General features: G+C 49.0%; 1 protein-coding gene and 1 non-coding gene across 5 annotated transcripts in view; one reads left to right on the top strand and one right to left on the bottom strand.

Annotated features, from left to right (window-relative positions):
- The window catches only part of LOC135827588 (serine/threonine-protein phosphatase 2A regulatory subunit B'' subunit gamma-like), a 33840-nt gene extending 9169 nt beyond the window's left edge, over positions 1–24671 (bottom strand). Inside the window, exons 1-14 of one of the 4 annotated variants that reach the window (XR_010555508.1) lie at positions 24026–24668; positions 22096–22277; positions 18766–18815; positions 18383–18437; positions 11309–11362; positions 11005–11060; positions 10630–10686; positions 9631–9671; positions 9073–9143; positions 5639–5683; positions 4962–5049; positions 3279–3334; positions 2404–2479; positions 14–74 (exon numbers count right to left, since the gene is read on the bottom strand). Coding sequence is in view for 3 of the 4 variants with exons in the window: in XM_065340055.1 (XP_065196127.1) it covers positions 14–74; positions 2404–2479; positions 3279–3334; positions 4962–5049; positions 5639–5683; positions 9073–9143; positions 9631–9671; positions 10630–10686; positions 11005–11060; positions 11309–11362; positions 18383–18437; positions 18766–18815; positions 22096–22277; positions 24026–24077 (944 nt within the window). In the remaining variant the exon portion in view is untranslated. Of the gene's footprint in view, positions 1–13; positions 75–2403; positions 2480–3278; positions 3335–4961; positions 5050–5638; positions 5684–9072; positions 9144–9630; positions 9672–10629; positions 10687–11004; positions 11061–11308; positions 11363–18382; positions 18438–18765; positions 18816–22095; positions 22278–24025 lie in introns of all 4 variants that reach the window. The other 3 variants (XM_065340055.1, XM_065340057.1, XM_065340056.1) reach the window with 3 other exon arrangements.
- On the top strand, positions 927–999 carry Trnar-acg (transfer RNA arginine (anticodon ACG)). Its single transcript has one exon. It is a non-coding gene; the product is annotated as a tRNA-Arg (tRNA).
- Positions 24672–27387: the final 2716 nt, after the last annotated feature.

Below are 27387 nucleotides of genomic sequence, written 5' to 3'. Positions count from 1 at the left end.
ACAGATAGCTCACCCCATCAGCTCTTGCTTGCTGAGCATGCCGTTGTGGTCGAGGTCCAATGCCAAGTACTGACCTGGGAGCGTGAACACGAGACAAACACAACAGACCAGACAAGAACAATTCAAACACATGAACACACAACACGACAAACACACAACACGACAAACACACACATGAACAGACACAACATGACAAACACACACATGACAAACACACACATGACAAACACACACATGACTACTACTACTCAGGTATACAACTAGTATGTCCATCACGTCATTCCCTATCTTTCTTGCCGTGCTTTGTCTGTGCAGACGTCGACACCACCAAGGTCGGCTGAACAGCAGGGCCCCGCCACCACTTTCTGCATTTATTCGGGACCATAAGTGTCCTGACTACACCATAGCTCAGTGGTTAGAGCATCGCTAGCTACAAGCCAGGGTCCCTGGTTCCAGTCCTGGTGGTGACAGTCAATTTTTTCTTCAGACTTTTCCCGTTTGTCTCTTTCCCTCAAACTAGTGAAGATAAGTGGACTTAGAAAAAAATAAAAATAAATATAAAAATAAATCACTCAATCTGCGGACAGCATGCTGTTTCGTTCTTTGTGAACTCATCAGCGCAGCACAGAGGAAATGAGGCCGAACCTGATAGCAATGAAAATAAACATTTCCAATCAGGCCCGAACGTACCTTGCCAGAGTGCTCAAACTGACAAGTCAGTGAGCTCTGCGTAATGCAAACAGCAAAGGCACTACCCAACATGAGAGTGCTCAATAAATCACTGAACTCCTAATGCCTAGAGCTGGACTGGATAAAACGAGGGTCGAACAAGCAACGAATTTTCAAACCTGCGGGCCCAGAACGTGAAATAGAACACGTCCAATAATAATGTTGTCCTGCACATATGGGTTTGTGAAACTGTAGACGGTCTCGTGGCCCAATGGACAAGGCGCCTGACTACGAATCAGGAGATTCCAGGTTCGAATCCTGGCGTGATCGCACTTTTCTCGTTTTTTCATGAAAGTGCCTACGCATGCCCACATAGAGAATACTAGTAGCAAGAATGCATAAACAAGAGTATGCAACTGTGGTTATGGCCCAGTGCGCGGCGCGCTGCCCTCATTACGTAACTTGCCTTCATCACGCTCTGAAAGCATGCATTCAAACTCACAATTTCTCGTACGAGCCCATCCGTTTTTGCTCGATTCGTTCCAGTACCTACGCGATCTCTGAAGTCTGGCGCGTGAACTCCAGTTGCGTACGAAAGTTCATTTGAAACCAGAGGGAAAGTGCGGTGTTTGATTTTCCGCAGTGCGCCGACTGCAGCTGAATGATGTAATGAAGGCAGCGCGCCGCGCATCTGGCCCATAGAAAAGAGATCACAGTTGCATACTCTTGGGATATGGACTCTTGCTAGTAGCAGAGAACAACAACGACAACAAATAATGTGGACTTCCATTGCTTCCTCTTTTTGCACGGCCGATTTATCGCCACGACAGTGCTGCTCAATGAAGTCCGGTCTCTGAAATCAAAAATGTTATTTCTCCTTCCCTGCTCACTTTGTATTCTCATATTCTCATTCTAACTGTACAGAAATGGAGACCCCCTTGATAGGCCTAAACGGCCTCTGGGGAATCCTTGAAATAAATAATACAAATAATACAAAAATTGTGAAATGTGTGCTTCTAGCCCTGAGCCACTTCACGTCCCAGTGTTTGCACAGCTAGGGACCTCACAGCACAGCACAGCACAGTACAGCACAGCACAGCACAGCGCACAGCACAGCACAGCACAGCACAGCACAGCACAGCACAGCACAGCGCAGAGCGCCCGATGTGGCGCAAGCAAAACTTCCTAATGCTGAGTTTGGCTCTTCACACCACGCCCAAAGTGTGGTGTACGTGACGTTTTCCTCCGAATAGCCGTGACAACATGGAACGTGGCGGGGAAAATCGAACGCCTGATACAAAAACGCAGACGGAGTATCCAAACCCCTCCATTAGCCGCATCCATGTACCCCTTGTGCCTGGCCACAAAATCCCAGTTGACTGTGGGTAGCAGCATGAATGCAACGCATGAATACTCAGAAAAATATTCCCGGAGACCAAACGGATCCCCGGTATACAGGGAAAGGAAGAAAAAAAGTCAAAGTGGATTGAGGGTTACAATGGGAGGTATGTATCTAAGATGGCCGTCACCTTTGGGCCGGGGCAAGTTACCCCATACTTGGCAGGTACAACCCGTTATAGTACAGAGTATGACGTCACAAAGTTCATGATCTTTTATGCAGAGTTGGTATGACAGTGTGTACGGTTGTAGTGGACTTGCCATGCAAAACCTAACGGCGGTGCGAAATTGATACATACGTCTCAACGCCAACAAGTGTTACACAGAACAACCTACCGTATACCCTCAGAGCGTGCGGTGCTGAAAACCAGTTGCAACGTTGCTGGTCGGCCGTCAGCTTGTCGTCACGTAGCTACAGACATGCACGCCAACGACAAGGAACACACCGACGTGCCCATGTGTGAGCGGGGTAGTTAGTGAGTGCGTGTGGGTGTGGGGGGGGGGGGGGGGGGGGGGAGGGAGACAAATGAACACGACTCTGCACCGCAAATAGACGCACACACAGATAGTACACACATATAAGCACGCAAATTACATACACGTGCTCACATGCACAGATATACTTTGAAGTACGAACACGTAACACGCACACACGCGCACACACACACACACCAGGGCTGCCACACTTGGAGGGATAAAAATCTGCCGGGGGTCCGGGGGTATCCCCCGGCGGGGGTTCAGGGGGCAGGGCCCCGCGATGGAATTTTTTAGGAAAATGGCTTGCTGTTGGGGCCCCAGAACACATTTTTAACTGTCCAGCACACGCACTACAACCATGTCAATTATGCAGACCGGCCAAACGCGACCTGGAAATGCGGAATTAATGGCCAACTGGACTAAAAAGCGCTCAAAATAAAATAATCAGTTGTCCCGCTTTGGGAACAAAATCGGTCGGTTTGTCGGACAAGCGATCAAAAATCCGACGATTTCCGAAAAATCGGAGCAAGTGGCAGCCCTGACACACACACACACACACACACACACACACATACACACACACACACACACACACCCACACATGCGCATGCACACACACACATATACACACACACAATGGGCCCCACCACCACACTCCATTATTCACCCCAGTGTCTGGAGATAAATGGATTTTGTCGAGAGAGAAAAACACACACACACACACAGAAGCACACCTGAAGTAGCTCGTCAAGAAACTTGCAGGACATGATGTCTTGCACCTTCACCTTGCCTGCAGACACACACACACACACAAAGACAGAATTCAGTTAAAGTTAGTCATCGTGTGCATGCGTGTGGTTGGAGCATACACGAATTGGCTTGTTTATCAATATGTATACCGAGTACGTGCCACAGGAACAACCGCAAGACCGGCAAGACGCGTTTGCTGTGCAGTGAAGCCGAGACCCTAGGTCGGTGGAGCACATCAGACCCCGTCACCACGTCCACGATTCATGCCTGCGATGCTGCACCGCTGCTCTGCATGTCATGATTGAAAGCTGTGGCCTTAGTAAATAAATATATAAAATAAAATAAATAAAGTAACAAAAGCCGTCCCTCTCCCCTCCAGCACTTTATAAACCAGCACCCTCTATAAACGAGCACAATTTTCAGTCGCCGAAAACGTCCTCTTCGTGCACATTGCAGCAGTAAATCAGATTTGTTAGTCCAGCACCCTACCTAATCCAGCAGAATATCCGGAGCACAAATGCTGCCGGACTGTAAAGTAACTACACTGTACTGTATACCACAACCAGTGTATAGTAACTACACTGTACTGTATAACACAACCAGTGTAAAGTAACTATACTGTACTGTATAACACAACCAGTGTAAAGTAACTACACTGTACTGTATAACACAACCAGTGTAAAGTAACTACACTGTACTGTATACCACAACCAGTGTAAAGTAACTACACTGTACTGTATACCACAACCAGTGTAAAGTAACTACACTGTACTGTATAACACAACCAGTGTAAAGTAACTACACTGTACTGTATACCACAACCAGTGTAAAGTAACTACACTGTACTGTATAACACAACCAGTGTAAAGTAACTACACTGTACTGTATAACACAACCAGTGTAAAGTAACTACACTGTACTGTATACCACAACCAGTGTAAAGTAACTACACTGTACTGTATAACACAACCAGTGTAAAGTAACTATACTGTACTGTATACCACAACCAGTGTAAAGTAACTACACTGTACTGTATAACACAACCAGTGTAAAGTAACCACACTGTACTGTATACCACAACCAGTGTAAAGTAACTACACTGTACTGTATAACACAACCAGTGTAAAGTAACTATACTGTACTGTATAACACAACCAGTGTAAAGTAACTACACTGTACTGTATAACACAACCAGTGTAAAGTAACTACACTGTGCTGTATAACACAACCAGTGTAAAGTAACTACACTGTACTGTATACCACAACCAGTGTAAAGTAACTACACTGTACTGTATACCACAACCAGTGTATAGTAACTACACTGTACTGTATACCACAACCAGTGTAAAGTAACTACACTGTACTGTATAACACAACCAGTGTAAAGTAACTACACTGTACTGTATACCACAACCAGTGTAAAGTAACTACACTGTACTGTATAACACAACCAGTGTAAAGTAACTACACTGTACTGTATTACACAAACACGTAAGTACTGCAAAGTAGTTTTAAATTTCTATAAACATGACAACAAAGAAAGAAGAGAGTGAGTTAGTGAGTGAGCGACGACGGACAGAGAGACAGACAGAGGTGGACAGAGAGACAGACACAGAGACAGACAAACAGATAGAAACACACACACACACACACACACACACACACACCTGTCCTCAGCGGGTCAAGGAAGAAGAAGAACTTGCGCACGGCGGTGCAGACGAAGAATGAATAGAACGAGTCTTCCAGGCCATTCAACTGAGAGAGAGAGATATAGAAATACGCACATATACAAACACAAACACACACACACACACACGCACGCACGCACACACACACACACACACACACACACAAGCACATATCGGAAACCTTTTATTTCAATGAGCTGCGCATAGTGAGGGGCGGTGCTGATTTCCTTTCTCTCGTAGCCCTTCGGCCTCTCCAGCAGGTTCCAAATTCCACATGGGTCTCCTGAGGGTTGGCAATACTCTAGACTGGACCTCAGGTGCAAATAACAGATTTTACGGTCCTCGGTGTTACCTTTACTGAAGGCTCACAATACCACCTCACAATAACACCTCGGCGTACAACAACGCAAAACTCGTACAGTCCCAGATCTCGTTTATTCGGTTGTCTGTTATCTGCCTCCCTTGCCCACCCAGAGTAATAAAGTTTCGGAGAATATCCACAGCTAACACCTGGGTCTCTCTCTCTCTCTCTCCTCTCTCTCTCTCTCTCTCTCTCTCTCTCTCTCTCTCTCTCTCTCTCTCTCTCTCTCTCTCTCTCTCTCTCTCTCTCTCTCCTCCCCCCCCCCACCCTGTGTCACACTGTATTTAGCACCTACCTGAGGAAGAGTGGGAATCAGCTCCAGGATGTAGTTTTCAAAATCCTACGCCACACGAATCATATGCATACGTGCACACACACGCACGCACGCACGCGCGCACACACACACACACACACACACACACACACACACACACACACACACAAATGTCCATGCATGCACAAACACATGCATACACATGTTTAACAGCTGTCTAAAATTCATACTCTAAAACCGGGAATTTTCGGTATTTCCCAAAATCAACGGTTCGGTAGCGCAAATATTTCGCTAAACCAACTTTCCAGATCCAAAAATTCATTTTGCACACTGTTTGGCATGGCACGCGAATCAATTAGGATTCTTGTGCGTACCGTACTGCAGTCGGCATGCATGTATGTATGTATGTATGTATGTATGTATGTATGTATGTATGTATGTATGTATGCATGCATGCATAGCAGACTCAGCGGAGGACGTTCAGGTTGGTTGTAACTCTGAGACGGATTCGATTATGCATGCATGCATGTATGTATGTATGTATGTATGTATGTATGTATGTATGTATGTATGTATGTATGTATGTATGCATGTATGTATGTATGTAGACTACCAGCACTGTAAAGTACCGCCAGAGCGCCCCACCATCTCGTCCTTTCATGGCCGTCTTCTGGAGGTGGTTTCCTGTCGGTAGGTCATACGACACGGACCTTGTACACACATTTCACGTTGTGCAGTCAATCCGTACCCAGCTTACATTCGGGCGGATGCGAGCTCCACATAAAAACATGCCAAGTGTTACCTTGGTACAAGTGTTACCTTGGTACAAGTGTGACCTTGATACAAGTGTTACCTTGGTACAAGTGTTACCTTGTTACAAGTGTTACCTTGATACAAGTGTGACCTTGGTACAAGTGTTACCTTGGTACAAGTGTTACCTTGGTACAAGTGTTACCTTGGTACAAGTGTTACCTTGGTACAAGTGTTACCTTGGTACAAGTGTTACCTTGGTACAAGTGTTACCTTGGTACAAGTGTTACCTTGGTACAAGTGTTACCTTGGTACAAGTGTTACCTTGGTACAAGTGTTACCTTGATACAAGTGTGACCTTGATACAAGTGTTACCTTGGTACAAGTGTGACCTTGGTACAAGTGTTACCTTGATACAAGTGTGACCTTGATACAAGTGTTACCTTGGTACAAGTGTTACCTTGGTACAAGTGTTACCTTGGTACAAGTGTGACCTTGATACAAGTGTTACCTTGGTACAAGTGTTACCTTGGTACAAGTGTGACCTTGGTACAAGTGTTACCTTGGTACAAGTGTTACCTTGGTACAAGTGTTACCTTGGTACAAGTGTTACCTTGGTACAAGTGTGACCTTGGTACAAGTGTTACCTTGGTACAAGTGTGACTTTGGTACAAGTGTTACCTTGGTACAAGTGTTACCTTGGTACAAGTGTTACCTTGATACAAGTGTGACCTTGATACAAGTGTTACCTTGGTACAAGTGTTACCTTGGTACAAGTGTTACCTTGGTACAAGTGTGACCTTGATACAAGTGTTACCTTGGTACAAGTGTGACCTTGGTACAAGTGTGACCTTGGTACAAGTGTTACCTTGGTACAAGTGTTACCTTGGTACAAGTGTTACCTTGGTACAAGTGTTACCTTGGTACAAGTGTTACCTTGGTACAAGTGTTACCTTGGTACAAGTGTGACCTTGGTACACTAAGGTTCTCACAACGTACACACTTAGCAGCATTCTGCCATACGGTTTTCTTCCCTTGCCTGTAAAATCAAGGTGGGGCGCTCTCGCGAGACGGGGCGCTCTAGCGAGACGGGGCGCTCTCGCGAGACGGGGCGCTCTCGCGAGACGGGGCGCTCTTGCGAGACGGGTCGCTCTCGCGAGACGGGGCGCTCTCGCGAGACGGGTCGCTCTCGCGAGACGGGGCGCTCTCGCGAGACGGGGCGCTCTCGCGAGACGGGGCGCTCTCGCGAGACGGGTCGCTCTCGCGAGACGGGTCGCTCTCGCGAGACGGGGCGCTCTCGCGAGACGGGTCGCTCTCGCGAGACGGGGCGCTCTCGCGAGACGGGGCGCTCTCGCGAGACGGGGCGCTCTCGCGAGACGGGGCGCTCTCGCGAGACGGGTCGCTCTCGCGAGACGGGTCGCTCTCGCGAGACGGGGCGCTCTCGCGAGACGGGTCGCTCTCCCGAGACGGGGCGCTCTCGCGAGACGGGGCGCTCTCGCGAGACGGGGCGCTCTCGCGAGACGGGGCGCTCTCGCGAGACGGGTCGCTCTCGCGAGACGGGGCGCTCTCGCAAGACGGGGCGCTCTCGCGAGACGGGGCGCTCTCGCGAGACGGGTCGCTCTCGCGAGACGGGGCGCTCTCGCAAGACGGGGCGCTCTCGCGAGACGGGGCGCTCTCGCGAGACGGAGCGCTCTCGCGAGACGGGGCGCTCTCGCGAGACGGGGCGCTCTCGCGAGACGGGGCGCTCTCGCGAGACGGGTCGCTCTCGCGAGACGGGTCGCTCTCGCGAGACGGGGCGCTCTCGCGAGACGGGTCGCTCTCCCGAGACGGGGCGCTCTCGCGAGACGGGGCGCTCTCGCGAGACGGGGCGCTCTCGCGAGACGGGGCGCTCTCGCGAGACGGGTCGCTCTCGCGAGACGGGGCGCTCTCGCAAGACGGGGCGCTCTCGCGAGACGGGGCGCTCTCGCGAGACGGGTCGCTCTCGCGAGACGGGGCGCTCTCGCAAGACGGGGCGCTCTCGCGAGACGGGGCGCTCTCGCGAGACGGGGCGCTCTGGCGGTACTTGACGGTACTAGTACTACAGTAAACTTGGCCAATAAGGACACTCGGCGGCGGGGCGTCAGAAAAGTGTCCTTATTGGCCAAGTGTCCTTATACCCGAAGTCTCATTATATGTATTGCAGTTGGATGGGACTTTGCTCTGGGCATGGAAATTCTGTCGTTATTCGCGAATTGTCGTTATATCCGCAGTTGTTGTTATTAGCCAAGTTGACTGTAGTGCATGTGTCGTGACCCCGAGAATCGGGCGCACTTACAGCACTTACAGCACTACAGCCGTCGCCAACTAAATCCGTCCAATGCCATGCTAGCTACCGGTAGCTGTACGGTGGTGCATGGGTCGCATGCACTGCCACTGCTAGCACCGGTACTAGCCTACAAATCAGTGCACGGCACATGCCCTGCTGCCGGCTGCCGCCGGGCTTGCATACACTCACTCAGTACACGAAGACTAGAACCGAGAACCACTGGAGCATGCACTGTTCTATACCTGATTCACCAGCAGCGGGAACAGCAGCACCAGCAGAGCCACACCAAGTCATGGTGGTCACACGTGGTGATGATGATCCGAGTGAGCTTACAGCACATGGGCAGAGTCCCCAATGTGTGCCTGGGGTACACAATGATCATGTGTAGTTGTAAACTTACGACTTCAAGGAGAACCCCGGTGCCGTGCGAGTCGTACAGACTCAGGCCTATGCGCGTCTGCTGCAGCCAGACTGTAATGCAGAGATGGAGAGATGTGCACACACGTACACACACACACACACAGAGTATCCTGTTCAGCCGTTCAACACTGTAGGTGAGTGTGGCCTAGGTCAGTGCGTGCCGACACATATCTTCATACGTACAAACACTGTCCTTCAATAGACACCATGCAACATCAATACAGAACATCACAAAACAACATGCAAGTTTACTAGTTTAGGCTATATTCATTCAGGATATTGTTTATGCGCGCACAAATCTGCATTGAAAGGAGTTCAAAACTTGTCCAACTTTTCCAACGTTCACGAACGCTTGCGTCACAGTGCTCTCAAACTAATAACATGAAATAGAAAAGGACCTATAAGCTACTAGTTATGACTGACAGTCCACCAAGGTAACGATATGATAATATACAGTCAAATAGGTCCTTTTCTCTTTACATAGTACTATTGGCTCAACACCCGAGTTTTTAATAACATGAAACTCAAACCTCCCTACCTTTTCTCATTATGTAGGCATACAGGCGACTGATGGGTAACCTGGGAGAAAGAGAGACGAGGAGGTGCAAGAAAGACATTGATACACAGAGAGACAGACACACAGACAGACAGACAGACAGACACACAGACACACACACAGACACACACACAGACACACAGAAATGAAGAAAGACGGAGAGACAGATAGGCACATCAGTGGCTGATCCATTGCTGGCCTGAAGAGGGAGCCCGTCTTTTTTTAAAGATATACAGTCGACTCCACTTATAACAGACTCGCACATACATATAGCGAATTACGTGATATAGCGAACCAGTGTCCATGTCCCTGTTTGAACCCGCACAAAGCTGACCCTTTATAGCGAACAGTTTCGGTTATAACAAACCAAATCTCGTAGGGCCGTATGTAAACCAGGTGCATTCATTCTGTCGTGGGCCACTTGCCAGTCATGACCTGCTGCTTGTATAGTGTGAGTGCATTTCTGTTATAACAAACTTCGGCTATAAAGAACTAATTCTCCTGCACAATGGTGTTTGTTACATCAGGAGTCGAAGGCTGCACGTACGGTAAGCTCCACAGTGTCAAAACTTCTCAAAAGGTTGAAAGTGCAGAAGTGCCAGGCGCTTGGTAGTCCGTAAGGGCGACAGGGAGCATGTGCCCCCTCCCCCTCCCCCCCCCCCTCCACCCAACCCACTTCTCAAAAGGTTTAAAGTGCAGAAGTGCCAGGCACTTAGTCCGTGAGGGCGACAGGGAGCATGCCCCCCCCCCCCCCACCCCCAAACCCCACCCTAAAAGCTTTCGACCCTCACTCAGTATGTGAATGCTTGTGCCTAATGGCCTAGGCATCGCAGTTCACGGTACGTGCTGTGAATGCAGAATCCAGGGCCAGTGGCCAAAGTCCACTTGTACGTGTACCGAAAATAAAACTTGTATGCGTAGCTAGCTTTAGCTAAGCTGTACAGCTGCATGGCTGCATGGCTGTACTCCAGAACAGCTTACCGGCCACGGGGGTCTTGCTGGTAGAGCTTTGCATACACCATGGGAGTGAAGTAAGAGCTGCATGAACCATGACAACAACCATGAGAAAAAAATGAGAATGACGATGAGAATTACGTTAGCAACAACAAAAAAGTTGACATCAACGACAATGGCAACAGCAGCAACGGCGGCAGCACCAGCAGCAGCAACAATAACAGCAGCATCACCACCACCACCGCCAACAACAAGTGAGAATAAAGAAATCAAACAACACCTCTTATTGGCCACTGGTCATCGTGAGAATAAAGATTTCAAACCACGACGACGACAGCGGCAATGACGGTGAAGGGGGAGGGTGCAAAGGTGACCGACCGGAAGGCCCAGCTACAGCCTTACCTGAACTTTTCGCCGGCCTCTTGGCCTACGCGCACAAAGTCGTCAAAATTGATCATCTGCATTGGGGAGAGAGAGAGAGTCGGAGAGAATTGGAGAGAGAGAGAGAAAGAGAGAGAGAGAGAGAGAAATAAACGGACACACGTGTGACCGTTTCACCACTAGGTGAGAGCTGGTCGAGCTGAACACTTTTGGCTATGAACTCTTGGTTATTTGACAACAGAGCAAGCTTCACTGACCCACGCCCCACGTGCAGTTCACACACTGACCACCACAGCGGCGGATCAACAGAACAACAACAACTCACCTTCTCTTCATTCTCCTGACTGGAGTATTGCCTCTGTAGAAGAGCCCAGACAACCTGGGTAACGGACAACAAACACCAGGGGCGTTGGAAGGTATTTTAGTGTGATACGGTCAGCCATCTGAAGTACTATTTACGCGCGAGAGAGGGGTGGCTGAGCCAAAAATTTGGAAATTCAGAGCTCAAATAAGTGCATTTTATTGATTCATGGGGTACTCGGGGCAAAGAGTGGTACGGTCAATACCGTAGTGACCGTACCGTGTGCGACGCCCCTGAACACCATGACACGAAGGTTTAGTTGTCTGATGATCGCCTACGGGCATGAAACTACTAGCTACCGCGAATGATCAGATGTGTGGTGCTCTGTGTCGTGTGTAAGAGATAGCTCTATTCAAATGAATATTGAGCACTCTACCTAGCCTGAGGACTCTCAATTGTTTAGCACGAAGTATAACATTGACGAAATCGGCAAAGGCAACAACGATGACGACGACGACGGCAGCGGCGGCGACGACAACGACAACAACAACAACAACAACAACAACAACAACAACAACAACAACAACAACAACGATGTCTCATTGGCGATGGTACCATCGTGAGAATAAAGAATTCAAAAACAACAACAACAACAACAACAACAACAACAACAACAACAACAACAACAACAACAACAACAACAACAACAACAACAACAACAATACCAGCAGCAGCACTGGAGGCGGCAGCAATGGCAGCGATAATAGGAATAAGTGAGTGTGGAAAATGTGTCAGTCGCCAGTAAGTACTTCACACATGCGTAGGCATGTTCACGCACCCACACACACACACAGAGTGGGTGTCAACACACCCGCAAGATTTTGAATGCACGTGAATGGCCCAAATCCAACTCAACAAGTGGGGAAAGCAGCCATACTCAGTGACTCAGTGACTCGGTGACTCAGTGACTCGGTGACTCAGTGACTGAGTGACTCGGTGACTCAGCGACTCGGTGACTCGGTGACTGAGTGACTGAGTGACTCGGTGACTCAGTGACTGAGTGACTCAGAGTGACTGAGTGACTGAGTGACTCGGTGACTCAATGCAGCACTATACACTATACAGTATACTGTTAAGCAGACATTTTCGGTGGTGTACTTTGATGTGTATCTATATTCATTACGTCATAGTTGTACTGCATGCACGCACACACACGGATTAGTTGAGTGTGCTTCTTTTTCCTGTTGTTCTTTCTCATGACATGTTTTGTTTCTGTTCCCAAGTCTTCACGAATAAATAGTAACGTATCATGGCGCAGTGAACTTGTTCTTTCCTGTGTCCGTGCCTTGTGTCCGCACCTTGTAGTGTTTGCACGGGCCCAGTTGGTTTTTCCGTATGAAGTAGTAGTTTCCGCGATCGAAACTCTGTCTCAGTTGAATTATTTTAGTAGTGTATTTGTTCGTACTCGTGGACGAGTGACTAATCGTAATGGAACAATCACAGGACGATACCGGATTTGACCTGTCCTCCGCGACCGAGCGACAGCAGGAATCTCAAATGGGTGTCCTGATGAAATTTATGGAGCAGCAGATGCGTGCAGCTGAGGCTCGTGATAAGGCGATGCAAGATCTGTTCAAGAATGTTCAGAGCAGGTCGCTATCACCATCGCAGCCTCAGTTCACTCCGCAGCCCTCAGCACCAGCTCAGTCCACCTCGCAGACCTCAGCACCACGGCCAGTGAACAGTGTTTCCTGCCCACACTTATTGTCGTCTGCGACGCTGGCTGATTTTCACTCCTTCGTTGAAAGCTGGAGAGATTTTAGTGTTTGCCAGCATTTGGCCAGCCAGGCTCGTGAGGCCAGAGTGGCAACACTCCGTCAGTGTTTCGATGAGGAGCTGCGACGTTTTATCCGAGAGGATATTATTTGCATACCAGCTTCAGCTGACGTTGACCTGATGCTGGAGCGCATTCAGGCGTATATCAGACGGCAACGTAACCCACTGTTGGACCGCATAGAGTTTTACCAGCGTGTCCAGCAAGCTGGAGAATCATTTGATGCGTTTTACACAGCCCTGTGTGAACTACAAAGTGCATGCGACTTCTTGTCACACAGCCTATGTGGAACGTGTGATGCTCGCTGCTGTGCGCAGTGCAAAGGCCTCGGCCGTACCCTCAAGGAGGAATCTCTGCGCGACCGCGTCGTCATTGGTGTGCGGAACGATGAGACGCGACACAAGTTGCTCGCAACTCATGGTCTCACGCTTGACCAGGCTGTCACCCTCTGTCGGACGGAGGAAGCAGCATACCACACCAAGGCACACATGCCCAGTCCTGGCCTCCAGGCAAGTGCTGCCAAGCAGTCGGCGTACAAGCAGCAGAAACGTCACAAGCCAGCTGACTCTAAGCCAAGTGAGACATCAAGTGTGGCCAAGTCCACTTGTCCAAATTGTGGTCGTTCTGACCACACGAAATCTGTATGTCCTGCCAAGGGCAAGAAGTGCAACTCCTGTCACGGCGTTGGGCATTTTCAGCGAATGTGCAAGGGCCAGAAACAGCCGAAGACTAGCTCTGCTGCCAAGCTTGGACAGCTGAAGCTACAGCGTGCGTCTCGCGTGGACCGTCGCACAGTACCTGTTTCGACCATGCTGCAAACAGAGGATCATCCATCCCAACTGTCCTGGACACCAGACACAGGCAGTGACGTTGATGCCATTGGCGAGGAGCACCTCACGCAGATCGGTGGGTTCGTCGAGAACTTAGATGACGACCACGACTGTGTGCAGGCTGTGACCGGTGAGCCGCTACGCAACCTGGGCAAAATACGTGCGACTCTACGAGTCGGTGAGACGCAGCATGAAACCGTCATCCATGTGTACAAGGGTCTACACGATGCCCTGCTCTCTCATACCTCATTGCGTGCGCTGAAGTTTCTCCCACCTGATTGGCCAGTCCAATTCACCGCTGAACACGAGGGTGCATCTTCACCCAAGATCTGTGCAGCTGTTTCGTCATGCGCTCATCCTAGTGATGCTGAGTTAGCGCGGACACGTGAGCAGCTCCTGCAAGAGTTCGCTGACGTTTTCTCGGATTCCGGTCTGAAGCCAATGGAAGGTCCGCCAATGGAAATTGAGCTACAGCATGATTCTAAGCCTTCCTGTGTGTACACTGCTCGACCAATACCGTATGCGTTCCGTGACCAGATCAAGACGCAGCTCGACGGCATGGTCAGCGACGGGATTATTGAACCAGTGACGGAGCCCAGTGAATGGTGCCATCCGATTGTCATAGTAGACAAGAAGGGCAGCACTGAGAAGCGCCTCACAGTTGACTTCAAGCGGCTGAATGACCAAGTCCGTCGTCCCGCGCATCCCGTACATACGGCACGTGACGTTGTCTCTGGAGTTGGCTCTGCTAAGTTCTTTACGAAGCTCGATGCAAGGCACGGCTACTGGCAGATTCCTCTCAGTGACACTGCTCAGGAATTCACCACGTTTATCACCCCGTACGGCAGATATCGTTATCTACGGAACCCGCAGGGTCTAATATCTGCTGGGGATGAGTTCAACCGGCGCACTGATGCTGCGTTCTCTGCCATCCCGCGTCTCGGCAAGGTAGTCGATGATTGCCTAGCGTACGACGACGACTTTCTGTCGCATGTCAGCCACGTGCGCGAGATTCTGCTCTGCGCCAGGGAGCATGGTATCACGTTCAGCCCCGCCAAGTTTGTGTTCGGTACGCAACGTGTCCATTTCTGCGGCTACAATGTCACGCCTGATGGCTGGGTCGTCGACGATGATAAGACGTCCGGTATTCGCCAGTTTCCAGTACCCGCCAACAGAACCGATCTCCGTTCGTTCCTCGGTCTAGTGAACCAATGTGGCGAGTTCACTCCACATCTAGCCGAGTTGACCAATCCTCTGCGTGGCCTGCTCAAGACCTCCCGTGAGTTCATGTGGGACGCTAGCCACATTGCAGCGTTTGAACGGACACAGGAAGCTCTCTTGTCTCCTCCGGTTCTCGCTTTCTATCAAGTTGGTCAAGACCTCCGGCTTGAAACCGATGCATCCGCTCTAAGAGGTCTCGGATTCGTGCTTTGGCAAAAGCAGAATGATCAGTGGCGTATTATTCAGTGTGGATCCCGCTACCTGTCTGATGCTGAAACACGTTATGCTGTCATCGAGTTGGAAATGCTCGCTGTAGTATGGGCCGTGCGCAAATGCCGCATCTACCTGTCTGGTGCGCCATTTGAAGTCGTCACCGACCACAAGCCCCTGATTCCGATCATCAACTCATATTCGTTGGATCAGATCGAGAACCCGCGTCTTCTACGATTACGCCTCAAGCTCCAAGCCTATCAGCTGCAGGCATCTTGGCGAAAAGGTTCTGAAAATGCCTTCGCCGATGCGCTGTCCCGGAATCCTGTTGGCATTCCTTCCACCACTGATGAGCTTGGTGAAGCCCCGTCGCTTCATTGCCGCAGCATTCAGATCTGCATGGTGCACTCGGAAACTGAGCCGAACGCGAATCTCAAGGTTGCAGAGCTGCGGGAAGCTGCAGCTGCAGATGCCACGTACCAGTCATTGATTGAGTGTATCTTGACTGGATTCCCTGATCGCCAGCAGAAGTTGCCTGCTCCGTTACGTGCGTACTGGAATGGACGTGAGCATCTCTCCGTCGACCATGGCATTGTGTTGAAGGGCAACCGCATTGTTGTTCCTGAATCATTGCGTGCTCAGGTATTGCACAACCTCCACGCTTCACACCAAGGCCTAGTGCGTACTAAGTCTCGTGCGCGTCAGCTTGTATACTGGTCCGGTATCACCAAGGACATTGATACACTCGTTCGTTCTTGTCCTGCTTGCCGCGAACACCAGTCGTCCCAGCCAGCTGAGCCCCTGCTGAACGACCGCACCCCGACACTACCGTTTGAATGTGCATCTGCCGATTTGTTCACTTGTCAAGGTCACGACTTCCTTGTGTATGCAGATCGTTTGACCGGTTGGCCCTGTGTCGCGCGTACTGGCCGCACCACCTCATCGCATGACGTGATACTAGCATTCCGTCGCTGGTTCTCTGATGTTGGTGTTCCTGCTGTGCTGTGTACAGATGGTGGTCCCCAGTTCTCCTCGCATAAGTTTGCTGAGTTTTGTAAGCGCTGGCAGGTAAACCATGTCATGTCCTCTCCCCACTACCCGCAGAGTAATGGGCACGCCGAAGCTGCTGTCAAAGCCATGAAGCGTCTTATCACCAAGACAACCGGGAATGGCAATCTTGACACAGATGACTTCCGCCGAGGGCTACTGGAATGGCGAAACACACCTGGCTCCTCTGGTCAGAGCCCCGCTGAGCTCCTATATGGCCGCTCTCTCCAGTCATTCGTCATTGCACATTGGAAGGAGTTTGATTCATCCTGGCTCTCCAAAGCGACGACACGTGATGAGACTGCCATGCCATCCGACGATGCCGTCACAGACAAGTCGTCAACTCGTCGCTCGTTGCCGCAGCTCCGCCTCGGCACCCACGTGGATGTTCAGCATCCGCGCACCAAGCAGTGGTCTATTCGTGGGGTCATTGTTGCTGTCGGTAATCATCGGGACTACCTAGTGAAGTTGCCGAGTGGTCGCATTTATTGGCGGAACCGCAGATTCCTGCGTCCGTATCGCCCACTTGTGCCTGCACCGCTTGTTGTCCAACCGGCTGCTGCTGACTCCTCTTCCCCGCCGCCGCCGTCCCGCCGCAGCGCACGTCAGCGCAAGCCACCCCAGCGTTTAAACATTGGTTCGCATCATGGACAGTCCTATGATTGACACTCTTGATCACTAATGTCAATTTCTGCTGTCTCTGCTTTGTTGTTTTCATTCTTCATTTTGTTTTATTTATGATAGATGTTGCTGTCACAGGTTTCGCAACATCTCGAAGGGGCGTGATGTGTATCTATATTCATTACGTCATAGTTGTACTGCATGCACGCACACACACGGATTAGTTGAGTGTGCTTCTTTTTCCTGTTGTTCTTTCTCATGACATGTTTTGTTTCTGTTCCCAAGTCTTCACGAATAAATAGTAACGTATCATACTTGGTCCGCGTCAGCGATATTGTCGCTTATCATTCAGCTTTGTTTATATGTCGCCAATGCTTACTTGGCAGCCCATTTCATCCCAATTTTGGTTAGCAAGTTAGTTTGCTAGTACCTGAAAGGTCTAGCTAGAGTTCGAGTGGATTTCGAGAGCGACAGGTGGGTGATTCTGATTGATACAGCGCCGCATCAAAATAGATTATCTGGTTACGCAGTGCAGGCAAGAGAAGCGCAAGCCACAAGAAAGTAATCGGCTACTCGGAATCAGCTCCATTTTGCTGAACGGCTGAGATCGCTCACCTCAGGGATCGCTCATCAAGCTGAGATCGCAGCTCCCTTACCTCCAGCTCCTCGCTCGGAGTATCCAGCGCGTCGTGGAGATTTGCAAGTACATGTACTGTAGGCGTCGTCGTCGTTCAAAATAAAATCTTGCAAAGAACGGCGTCTGATTTGAACCACACAGGCTGTCGTGCTGCCCAGGCGAAGTCCTATAGAGAAGGCGACCGTCACGATCGACTTCTCTTTAGAAAATAGCCAGGCAGCGGAGAGGAAGAGAGATGAGCTTGCAAAAGCTAGAGAGTCGATCCCGAGCAAAAATATTTGTCGCCAGCGCCGAGAGCAGCGACGAGGAGGACCGAAAAAATTATGAACCCTTCCTTGGACAATAAATTCTTCGCAGCTATTTGTCATTCTATACCTTACCGTCCATCGTACCAAGTTTTATCACTTCAGGTGCACGCGTTCATGTCCAAAGTCTAAGTTCAAATTGTCGAAAGATAAGCGACAATACTGCTGACGCGGACCAAGTAATATTTCCGGTATTCTCCAAATTCGGCGGTTCGGTGGAGGGAAATTTTCGGTAAAACCCGTTTTCCAGGTAAGTGTACTAGTACTACATGTATACAGTATTGGTTGTACCGAAATTTTCGGTGCTTTTTATTATCGGTAAAAATTGTTGGCACCGAAGTTACCGAAAATCAAACACCACCGAAAAGTTCTGCTTTGAAAGTATACACTCACATCAAGGTCGCTGTTCGTCAACATCTCCTTGCTGAGGCGCTGCACATGACGTGCTCTGAAAACAACCAGAAAAAACAAGAGCGTGCACAAACACACACACACGCGCGCACACAAACACACAACACAAACACACACAAACACACAACACATACACACACACACATGCACACACACACACACGTCCAATGACCACACATACACACACACACATACACACACACACGCAGGCGCGCACGCACCCAAAACCGAGCATGCGTGGTTGAACACTAGCGTACAGAAATGCAAAACAGAGTACAAATTTTACATCAGAGTGCACATTGTATCACATTTTCTCACGAGACGAGCAAAGCATGACATCATCATAACAATTATAGCATGCTTACCGTGCTTCCTCTCTCACTCTCATACGGACTGCATCGTTCTCATCCGGACACTGAACAGTGTAGAGGAAACACATACGAGCAGAAATTTTCGGTGGTGTTTTATTTCGGTAACTTCGGTGCGGACAATTTTTACCTAAAATAAAACGCAACCGAAAATGTCGGTATTAGTACACTTACCTGGAAAACGGGTTAACCTAAAATTTCCCTCCGCCGAAACGCCAATTTTGGAGAATACCAAAAAAATTACACCACCGAAAATGTCTGCTTCTACAGTGTACGTGTGGCCACGCAGGCATAGAACAAATTGTCAGGCCTGCCACCTTTCTGGGAGTAAAATATGCCCCGCCGAGTGTCGTTATACGCATAGTTGACTATTTATTATTTGTAATAGGTTTTTCATTTGACCCGACGAGACCATGCGACGCTTGCAGACAACAGCACGAACAGTTCACCAGCCACACTCCACGAAAGCAAGTAGTATTACTCCTGACAAGTCTTGTTTCGTTCCATAAAGATGCCGGGGAACTCATCAGAGGAGAAGCAGTTGTTGAATGATGGAGTTAAGCTGAATAATGTTATTTTATAGAGAAGATACCAGCGCAAGGTGTAAACACTCAACGGAAGGATGTGATCTGCTGCTCGGATTATAGCGTTAGACGCCAACCCTGCAGTCAAGATCTAGATGGATATGTCGCCTCAGCAGCCCACAGTTCTATGGAAGATGGCAACAAAGAATTATGACTTCTCTTGGACCAGGAAACCTGCCATTGTCAGAGGAAGGATGTGATCTGCTGCTCGGATTATAGCGTTAGACGCCAACCCTGCCGTCAAGATCTAGATGGATACGTCGCCTCAGCAGCCCACAGTTCTATGGAAGATGGCAACAAAGAATTATGACTTCTCCTGGACCAGGAAACCTGCCATTTTCAGAAGAAGGATGTGATCTGCTGCTCGGATTATAGCGTTAGACGCCAACCTTGCAGCCAAGATCTAGATGGATACGTCGCCTCAGCCGCCCACAGTTCTACGGAAGATGGCAACAAAGAATTATGACTTATCCTGGACCAGGAAACCTGCCATTGTCAGAGGAAGGATGTGATCTGCTGCTTGGATTATAGCGTTAGACGCCAACCTTGCAGCCAAGATCTAGATGGATACGTCGCCTCAGCCGCCCACAGTTCTACGGAAGATGGCAACAAAGAATTATGACTTATCCTGGACCAGGAAACCTGCCATTGTCAGAGGAAGGATGTGATCTGCTGCTTGGATTATAGCGTTAGACGCCAACCCTGCAGTCAAGATCTAGATGGATACGTCGCCTCAGCAGCCCACAGTTCTATGTCACACCCAGCAGCCTTCCTTTCACCTACCGTTGGCTGAAGCTGAATTTCAATCATCGAGGTTCGTGAAGTATTTGTCTTGTGCAGTCAGCAATCTTCAGATGTGACGTTAGACGTCCGTGATGATTTGTTGGCCTTCACTTGGCGTCTACTTTTCACCTATCTTTGTCACCACCTCAGTACTCTTTGTGACGTGTAAACTAGCGCAACCTATGCCTGTGTACCTCTCCTTCGCATTGTGATCGATTTAGCACTTGTGATAGTTAAGTATGGTAGGGTTCATAACACCTCCATTCTGCACTATTCCTCTTTGTGTTGATTTGTCACATATGTGAGATAGTTGAGTGCTTACACCTTGCGTTGGCATCTTCTCTATAAAATAACATTACAGTGGCGTGTCCAGGATTTGGCTGAGGGGGGCGGGGGGGTTGCGGCCGGGATCAAGGCGGGATGGGGTGGGGGTACATGACATCATGCTACTGTCCCAGGTCAGCCATTTTGAAAACCGATGTCAAGAAGCTCCTCCTGTAGCCCCCTTCTTCAACAGTTATTCACCCGAACGGCCCCAGAGACTGTTCCGGAGGATCAGCGCACCACACGGGGACAAGGGGTCAAACTTGCTTCAAGTTCCCTTTCTTCGTGGGCCTGCGGGACGATCGACCATGATGTTTCGGGGAAGCATTCTCTGGAACGCTCTCCCCTCTGATTTTAGAGTGATACGTGTCCCTGGTCCCTTCCGTGCGCTGTTGACTGTGCGCTGTTCTTCATGTTCTGGCTGCTCGCTGACAACAGGTTCTTCCACGTCTGGCGGAGTGTGACTGTCAGTCCGCTCCGAAAGTTCAACTGGAATAACAGCGACTTCATCACTCCCACTGTTTCCTGTTGGAGCGGCAGCAGGAGTTGCGCCGCGACAGGAACGCTTTACAAAAATTCCAGGCTCTGCTGGCTAGAGCTTGGCCTTTTGGGATGTCCCTGAGACATCGAAGAAAAGCCTTCGAGTCAATCAAAACACGATTCGAACGAGGATGATCGCCTGAGCCCTTGGCATTCGAATCGTGTTTTGGTTGACTCGATCGAAGACTTTTCTTCGATGTTTGTACCGTTGAAGACGCGTCGAGCGCGTCCCAGCAGGGATCACACTCTACAACACTCAACAGTACACAGTTAGGTAACCATGGTCACCGTGTTTCTGTAGCCGTGCATGCTCACTGTACGTAGACTCTACTCTGTACACTGTACAGTACTATACTAGTCTGTAGTCTGTAGTGTACAGTACTATACTAGTCTGTAGTCTGTAGTGTACAGTACTATACTAGTGTGTAGTCTGTAGTGTACAGTACTATACTAGTCTGTAGTCTGTAGTGTACAGTACAGTATACTAGTCTGTAGTCTGTAGTGTACAGTACTATACTAGTCTGTAGTCTGTAGTGTACAGTACTATACTAGTCTGTAGTCTGTAGTGTACAGTACAATCAACACCAGCTCGAGCACCGTACCGTGCAACCGCTTTTGGACAATCGTTTCAGGTCGCGCGCGCCCCGAGCCTAGTCTAGCTAGACCGGCCCGGTGCCCTGCGCAGCTGCCTTTTATTTTTCGAAACCTAGGTCGAAATTTTTGAGGGGGGGGGGGGGCGCCCCCCCCGCCCACCCCCCCCCCCCCCCCTAAACCCGCCACTGCATTATTCAGCTTAACTCCATCATTCAACAACTGCTTCTCCTCTGATGAGTTCCCCGTCATCTTTATGGAACGAAACAAGTTTTGTCAGGAGTAATACTACTTGCTTTCGTGGAGTGTGGCTGGTGAACTGTTCGTGCTGTTGTCTGCAAGCGTCGCATGGTCTCGTCGGGTCAAATGAAAAACCTATTACTACTATTTGACGGACCTATGGAAGATGGCAACAAAGAATTATTTATTATTTGCTCAACATCCGAGTTTCAAAAAGAAAACATGAAAAGAAATGCAAAAGAATCTGCAGAGTTTCACACTGTACCTTTCTGTAGAATCGAGGTATGTGCTGATAAGTGGATGCTGCAGCGGCGGCAGCAGTCGGCGTATGCCAGTCGGCAATGCACTGCGCCGTCATCTGCTCCACGTCCGCCTCCGATGCGGCCGACACTGCGCCCGATGGCCCGGCACCATCACCAGCACCAGCACCAGCACTGGTACTGCTACCTGGATCAGAACAAAAGCGAACGCAGAGTCTTTTTTTTTGAACAAGCGACGAGGAGACAATACACTAAAACCTGTCAAGGTGACCACCTGTCCTAGAAGACCACCTGTCCCAGAAGACCACCTGTCCTAGAAGACCACTGAAACCAGGATCAAGGGATGCTATTTCCAGTCAAATGACCCTGGATAAGGGGAGCACCTGGTAACAGAGAGCACATTTTGAAGGTCCCTGGAGCGGTCGTCTTAGACAGCTGTTTCCCTGTAGTTTTAATAGTGCAATCAACTGGACAAGCTGCTGCATACACCCATACAATACTAAATACTCTTTAGTCAATTATAAGAAGAAAAAGAGGAGCAAAGAGCTACAAGTTACGTTATAATTATGCAGTAACAGCACTGCAGTTACTTTACAATAAGTTCATGCGATAACATTGCACGACACTGACCGACGGTACTGACGTTCTACACCTAACTGGCAATCAGCTCTAGCACATCTCAGCTCTAGCCCATCTTGTAATGTAACTGCAGTGGTGTTAGTGGATATTATAGCGTAACTTGTAGCTCTTTGGCCCTCTTTTCTTCTTATAAATGAATCCTTGGCTCTCCACCCTAGCCTAATTTACAAAAATTAGTAACAAAAATTCTGCTAGAAGAAATATGTAGACAGTCAAAAAGCCTGGTACTGTAGATATTCAAATTTTCGGCAGCTATTAAATTTCGCCTATATTCGGCACCCACCCAAAACGCCTAAATTAAAACGCCGATGAAATTTTTCACAGCATCTGTCGCACTATACCATGTACCATGCCCTCTACCCCAAGCCGAAAATAAATCGCCGCCGAAATGTCAAAAATCGTGAAGTGCCGAAATTTTGCAGCGCCGAAATTTTGTATATTTACAGTATGTCGATCCAGCTTGTACTATTGATTGCGTTTTGAAACTAGAGTCTTTCTCATTTTCTTTTTCACTGTGAACACAGCCCTGCTGGGAAACATGTGGCCAAGAACAACACAAAACAAGACACAGAGGTTGTAGGAAATACGTGACCGACGCACTGAGAGCCACTCGACCAACCAGAGGTCTCGGCGCTAGCCTCGCAATCAGGCATCGGGAGCGTGTACAACGAAAGGAATGGCGGGGTGGCGGGGTGAATCATTGAATGCATTCGATGAATATTTTCGGCGAAGTAAAGACACTTTGACTCATGTCGACTCCCAGGAAATGCAGCGCACGTTGCCGAACCTTATCCAGCTGGGTGCAGACAGAACAACACTGCAGAAGTATCCGGTCATAGTAACGACGAATCACGAGCATGACCGACAAGACTGTTGGGTGACAGCCAGGTGGGTATTCGGCAAGTGACGGGAGTCGTCCACACCACTCGCCAATGCATTGCCGGATCACCAAGATCACTCGCTGCATGGCTAACTGTGCCGCATGTTGCCAATTTCAGTCCGTTCTGTTGTGCAAACTAGTCGTCGCCAAAGAAATCCAACCCTTGAAAGTAGCGCCAAGGCTCATACGGCTCATGCGGCCCTCGGACCAGTTTTGGGAACGTGCATGATGTACTGGTTAATGAAATGGAGACGTGGCACTAGTTTTGGCTCGCGGGTTGGCACTAGTTTTGGCTCGCGGATTGGCACTAGTTTTTTGGATTTCTTTGTCCAAGACTGTATGTGCATGGAAACAAAATAATTAAAACAAACAAAACGTAAAAAAAACCCACAAGTAGCTGAATTGCTTCACCGTACCCTTAGCTTCGACGAATTGCTGCAGCCTTTGCTCCCAGGACATCGTTGCCATACTCTCTGTGTGTGTGTGTGTGTGTGTGTGTGTGTGTGTGTGTGTGTGTGTGTGTGTGTGTGTGTGTGTGTGTGTGTGTGTGTGTGTGTGTGTGTGTGTGTGTGTGTGTGTGCGTGTGTGTGTGTGTGTGGCACAAGCTGATTGTAGCCCGCGTGGTATTAGCTACTAGCCACTATTGTAGGCCAATAATTGGTACCTGATGGAGAGGTCCTCGCTCGCTCGCTGAGATCAGCACCACACGCAGGTAATACGTTGTTCAGTCCTGCAGCCGGCTACATTGCTACAGTGCGCTCACGTACGCCTACAAGTAGATGCGCTGCCGTCAGAGACCCCGGAGGAGCAGCGGGTTGAGAAATGACACGGAGAGAGTGGCTCTTGAAAGTTCGGAGTCACAGTTTTGTCCCCAGCAATGCACAAGCTGCTGTTGCCTTACTTCACAACGACCACACTGGCACTGCTTGCGGCGTTGAACGTCTGCAAAAAAAACTGTCCAGTCCCAGGCTCCGCACTGGGCCATTGGTTGAATCGTATTATTTTGATTGACATTGCAGTAAACAATATTTTAGCTGGTTGAAACTCGCCTCAGTTCTCATCTAGTCTTTGCATGTAGTAGGCAAGGTTGTTTTGTCAATCAGCAGTCAGAAGAAATAAGTTTTGCGATCAAAAGATTCAAAACACAAAAATTAACGCGCTTTCCGCGGGCCAGATGATGGCCCAGATCTGCACGACTCACCATACCAGTACGGCAGTAGACGACCTACAGTCTACGCTGCGGGTGCACTAGTACTTGACATGACAGCGAGACACTTCGTCGCGTGCCATCTCGAGGAGGTCATCGAATGACGCGACTGTGCGATTTGATGGGGGGGGGGGGGGGGGGGGGGGATTCGGCGCTGAATGCATTCGATGAGTATTTTCGGCGAAGTAAAGACACTTTGGCTCATGTTGACTCCGGCCAGGAAATGCAGCGCACGTTGCCGAACCTTACTGATCCAGCTGGGCCAAGTAAGTTAGTTATGACTGCACTCAAATAATTAGTTTGAGTTACCTTTGCAAAGTATCATGTTCAACTGTCTTCGTAATCGTCATACTCATGCAACCAATGTCAACCTCACTCTGCGACTGATCAGCTCATCTCTCCCGTAGCTCCACCTCTCCTTCCATCATGATCGAAAAATCAACAATACCTCAATTTTTTCAAGTTAATGAGCAATATGCACAGCCTGCACACTGCACAGTCTTGGCTGCAAAAATCCAGAGGTCATGAGTCATGACTTCTTATCATGCATAATGTACATGTACGCAGAGTTTTGCGGCCAACCCGTCATTAGGGAGGTTTAGTCCCACGTAATCCGTGGGTACTTTACGTGTGTGTACCACGTGATACTCAGTGACCCACGTACAGACGTTTTCTGAATCACGACATACCGTGTATGGAGGCTCACCCACGTTCCGCTAGAACGTGGGTGAAAATCAGAATTGAGTGCATTGTGCAAGCTGTGAGGGTGCTCAGCTGAAGAAGTTTCCGAAGTACGAAATCAAAATACTGGATGAGCTTCTTAGGCCCGGGTAGCTTCGTCTTTGACCAGGTTTGGGCCTTTCGCTTCATGATTTTGTTTGTTCCGTGTGACTAAACACAACATTGCAACGTGGGTGCCCTTCATCCACTTTACGTGGATCACCCACGTACGCGTTTCCGTTACGTGGGAACTAAACCTCCCTATTATCTCGTCCCCCCCCCCCCCCGGGATGCGTGATAAAGGAAAGGATTCACTCGCATCATTTGCTACGTATACTTTATTATTGTTAGAAAAGAACTTTGAGGCAGACGAGTTCGAGCATACAATAATGCATTGCCATCATTTCTACCCTGCTTTTCATTGAAAACACTATCTGCATGACGTCCGAACCGTTTACCATGCAGACCACCAGGCACCAGCACTGATCATGTGCATTGTACATTGTGTAGCCTACATACTACAATGTAGAACTATGGCACAATCATGTAGTTATGCTCCTACCTCCAAAAGGATGCAATTATGCTCCTAATTTCAAACACCAAATTATGCCAGGGGCGGATCCAGACCCCAAAGCTGAGGGGTGCGAGGATGAAACTTACATATTTTCTTTTGCAGTAGTAAACCAAAGACATAGTATGTTATGTGTGTTACTATATAATATCATAATTACACATAGCACCAAGATGAGTAGTATGATTAGTTACACATTGAATGTCAAAATTTACAAGTAATTTACGACTGCTACCGGTATGATTCTCAGTCAGACACAGATTATGCTATGTACATGCTATATACACCATGTCTACTCTAGTCAGAATTCAGGGCGGCTGTTCAGTTCCTCACTCCGCATCCTGGAGAATGTTGATGATGGCTCTCACAACGACGCTTAGCAGCAGGCTCCATGGTCTCACCAGCTGGTCCACCAGCTGTGTCCGACATCTCCGCTCAGCATGCACGGAAACGGAGTCGGAACAAGCAGTGAGAATTTGAAAGAAGCTAACACGACAACTGAAACATGCAACGACGGGTTACGTCAAAAGCAGGGAGTCGTAAAAGCCCGGGAGAGGACACGGCACACATTCCCAGAAAACATCTTTGCCTCGCGCTGCCGGGGAACGCTGCCAGGGAACGGTGTTGCGAGGCCAGGAAATAATTATTTTTCGAAAATTGTGATGTCTTCATGAAATACTAATTGGGACATTCTCCGATTTCTCTTAGAGCACGGAGACGAGTGCTCCGTCGAATCTTCTGATCTCTATTTTCATCCTCAATTCTTCCAGCTGCCTCATTCATTCTCTCTCAGTTTATCGAAGTTAATTTATTCTCAGGCGATGGAAATGCAAGATAAATCCCTAATTGTACTTCACTTTTATTTGAGTTGGGGTGAACGAAATGAGATTTGTGGAAAATGACGCCACTTCCCGTGTTAGCCGCTGGTCGTATCATACAGCCCATATTCCATTGCAGGTGATGGGCGAACGTTCGTGTTGAGATCCGCTGAGCTTCCTCGTCCTCGTGGAGTTGAATTTGTGGCAGAAATTGCACTGAATTGCAGTCAAATGGTTGTGAATGAAACGAGATTTGTGGAAAATGACGCCACTTCCCGTGTTAGCCGCTGGTCGTATCATACAGCCCATATTCCATTGTAGGTGATGGGCAAACGTTCGTGTTGAGATCCGCTGAGCTTCCTCGTCCTCGTGGAGTTGAATTTGTGGCAGAAATTGCCCTGAATTGCAGTCAAATGGTTGTGAATGAAACGAGATTTGTGGAAAATGACGCCACTTCCCGTG

The sequence above is a fragment of the Sycon ciliatum genome, chromosome 11 (assembly GCF_964019385.1).
Source record: "Sycon ciliatum chromosome 11, ocSycCili1.1, whole genome shotgun sequence".
NCBI lineage: Eukaryota > Metazoa > Porifera > Calcarea > Leucosolenida > Sycettidae > Sycon > Sycon ciliatum.
This window is presented reverse-complemented; position numbering and strand designations above follow the sequence as displayed.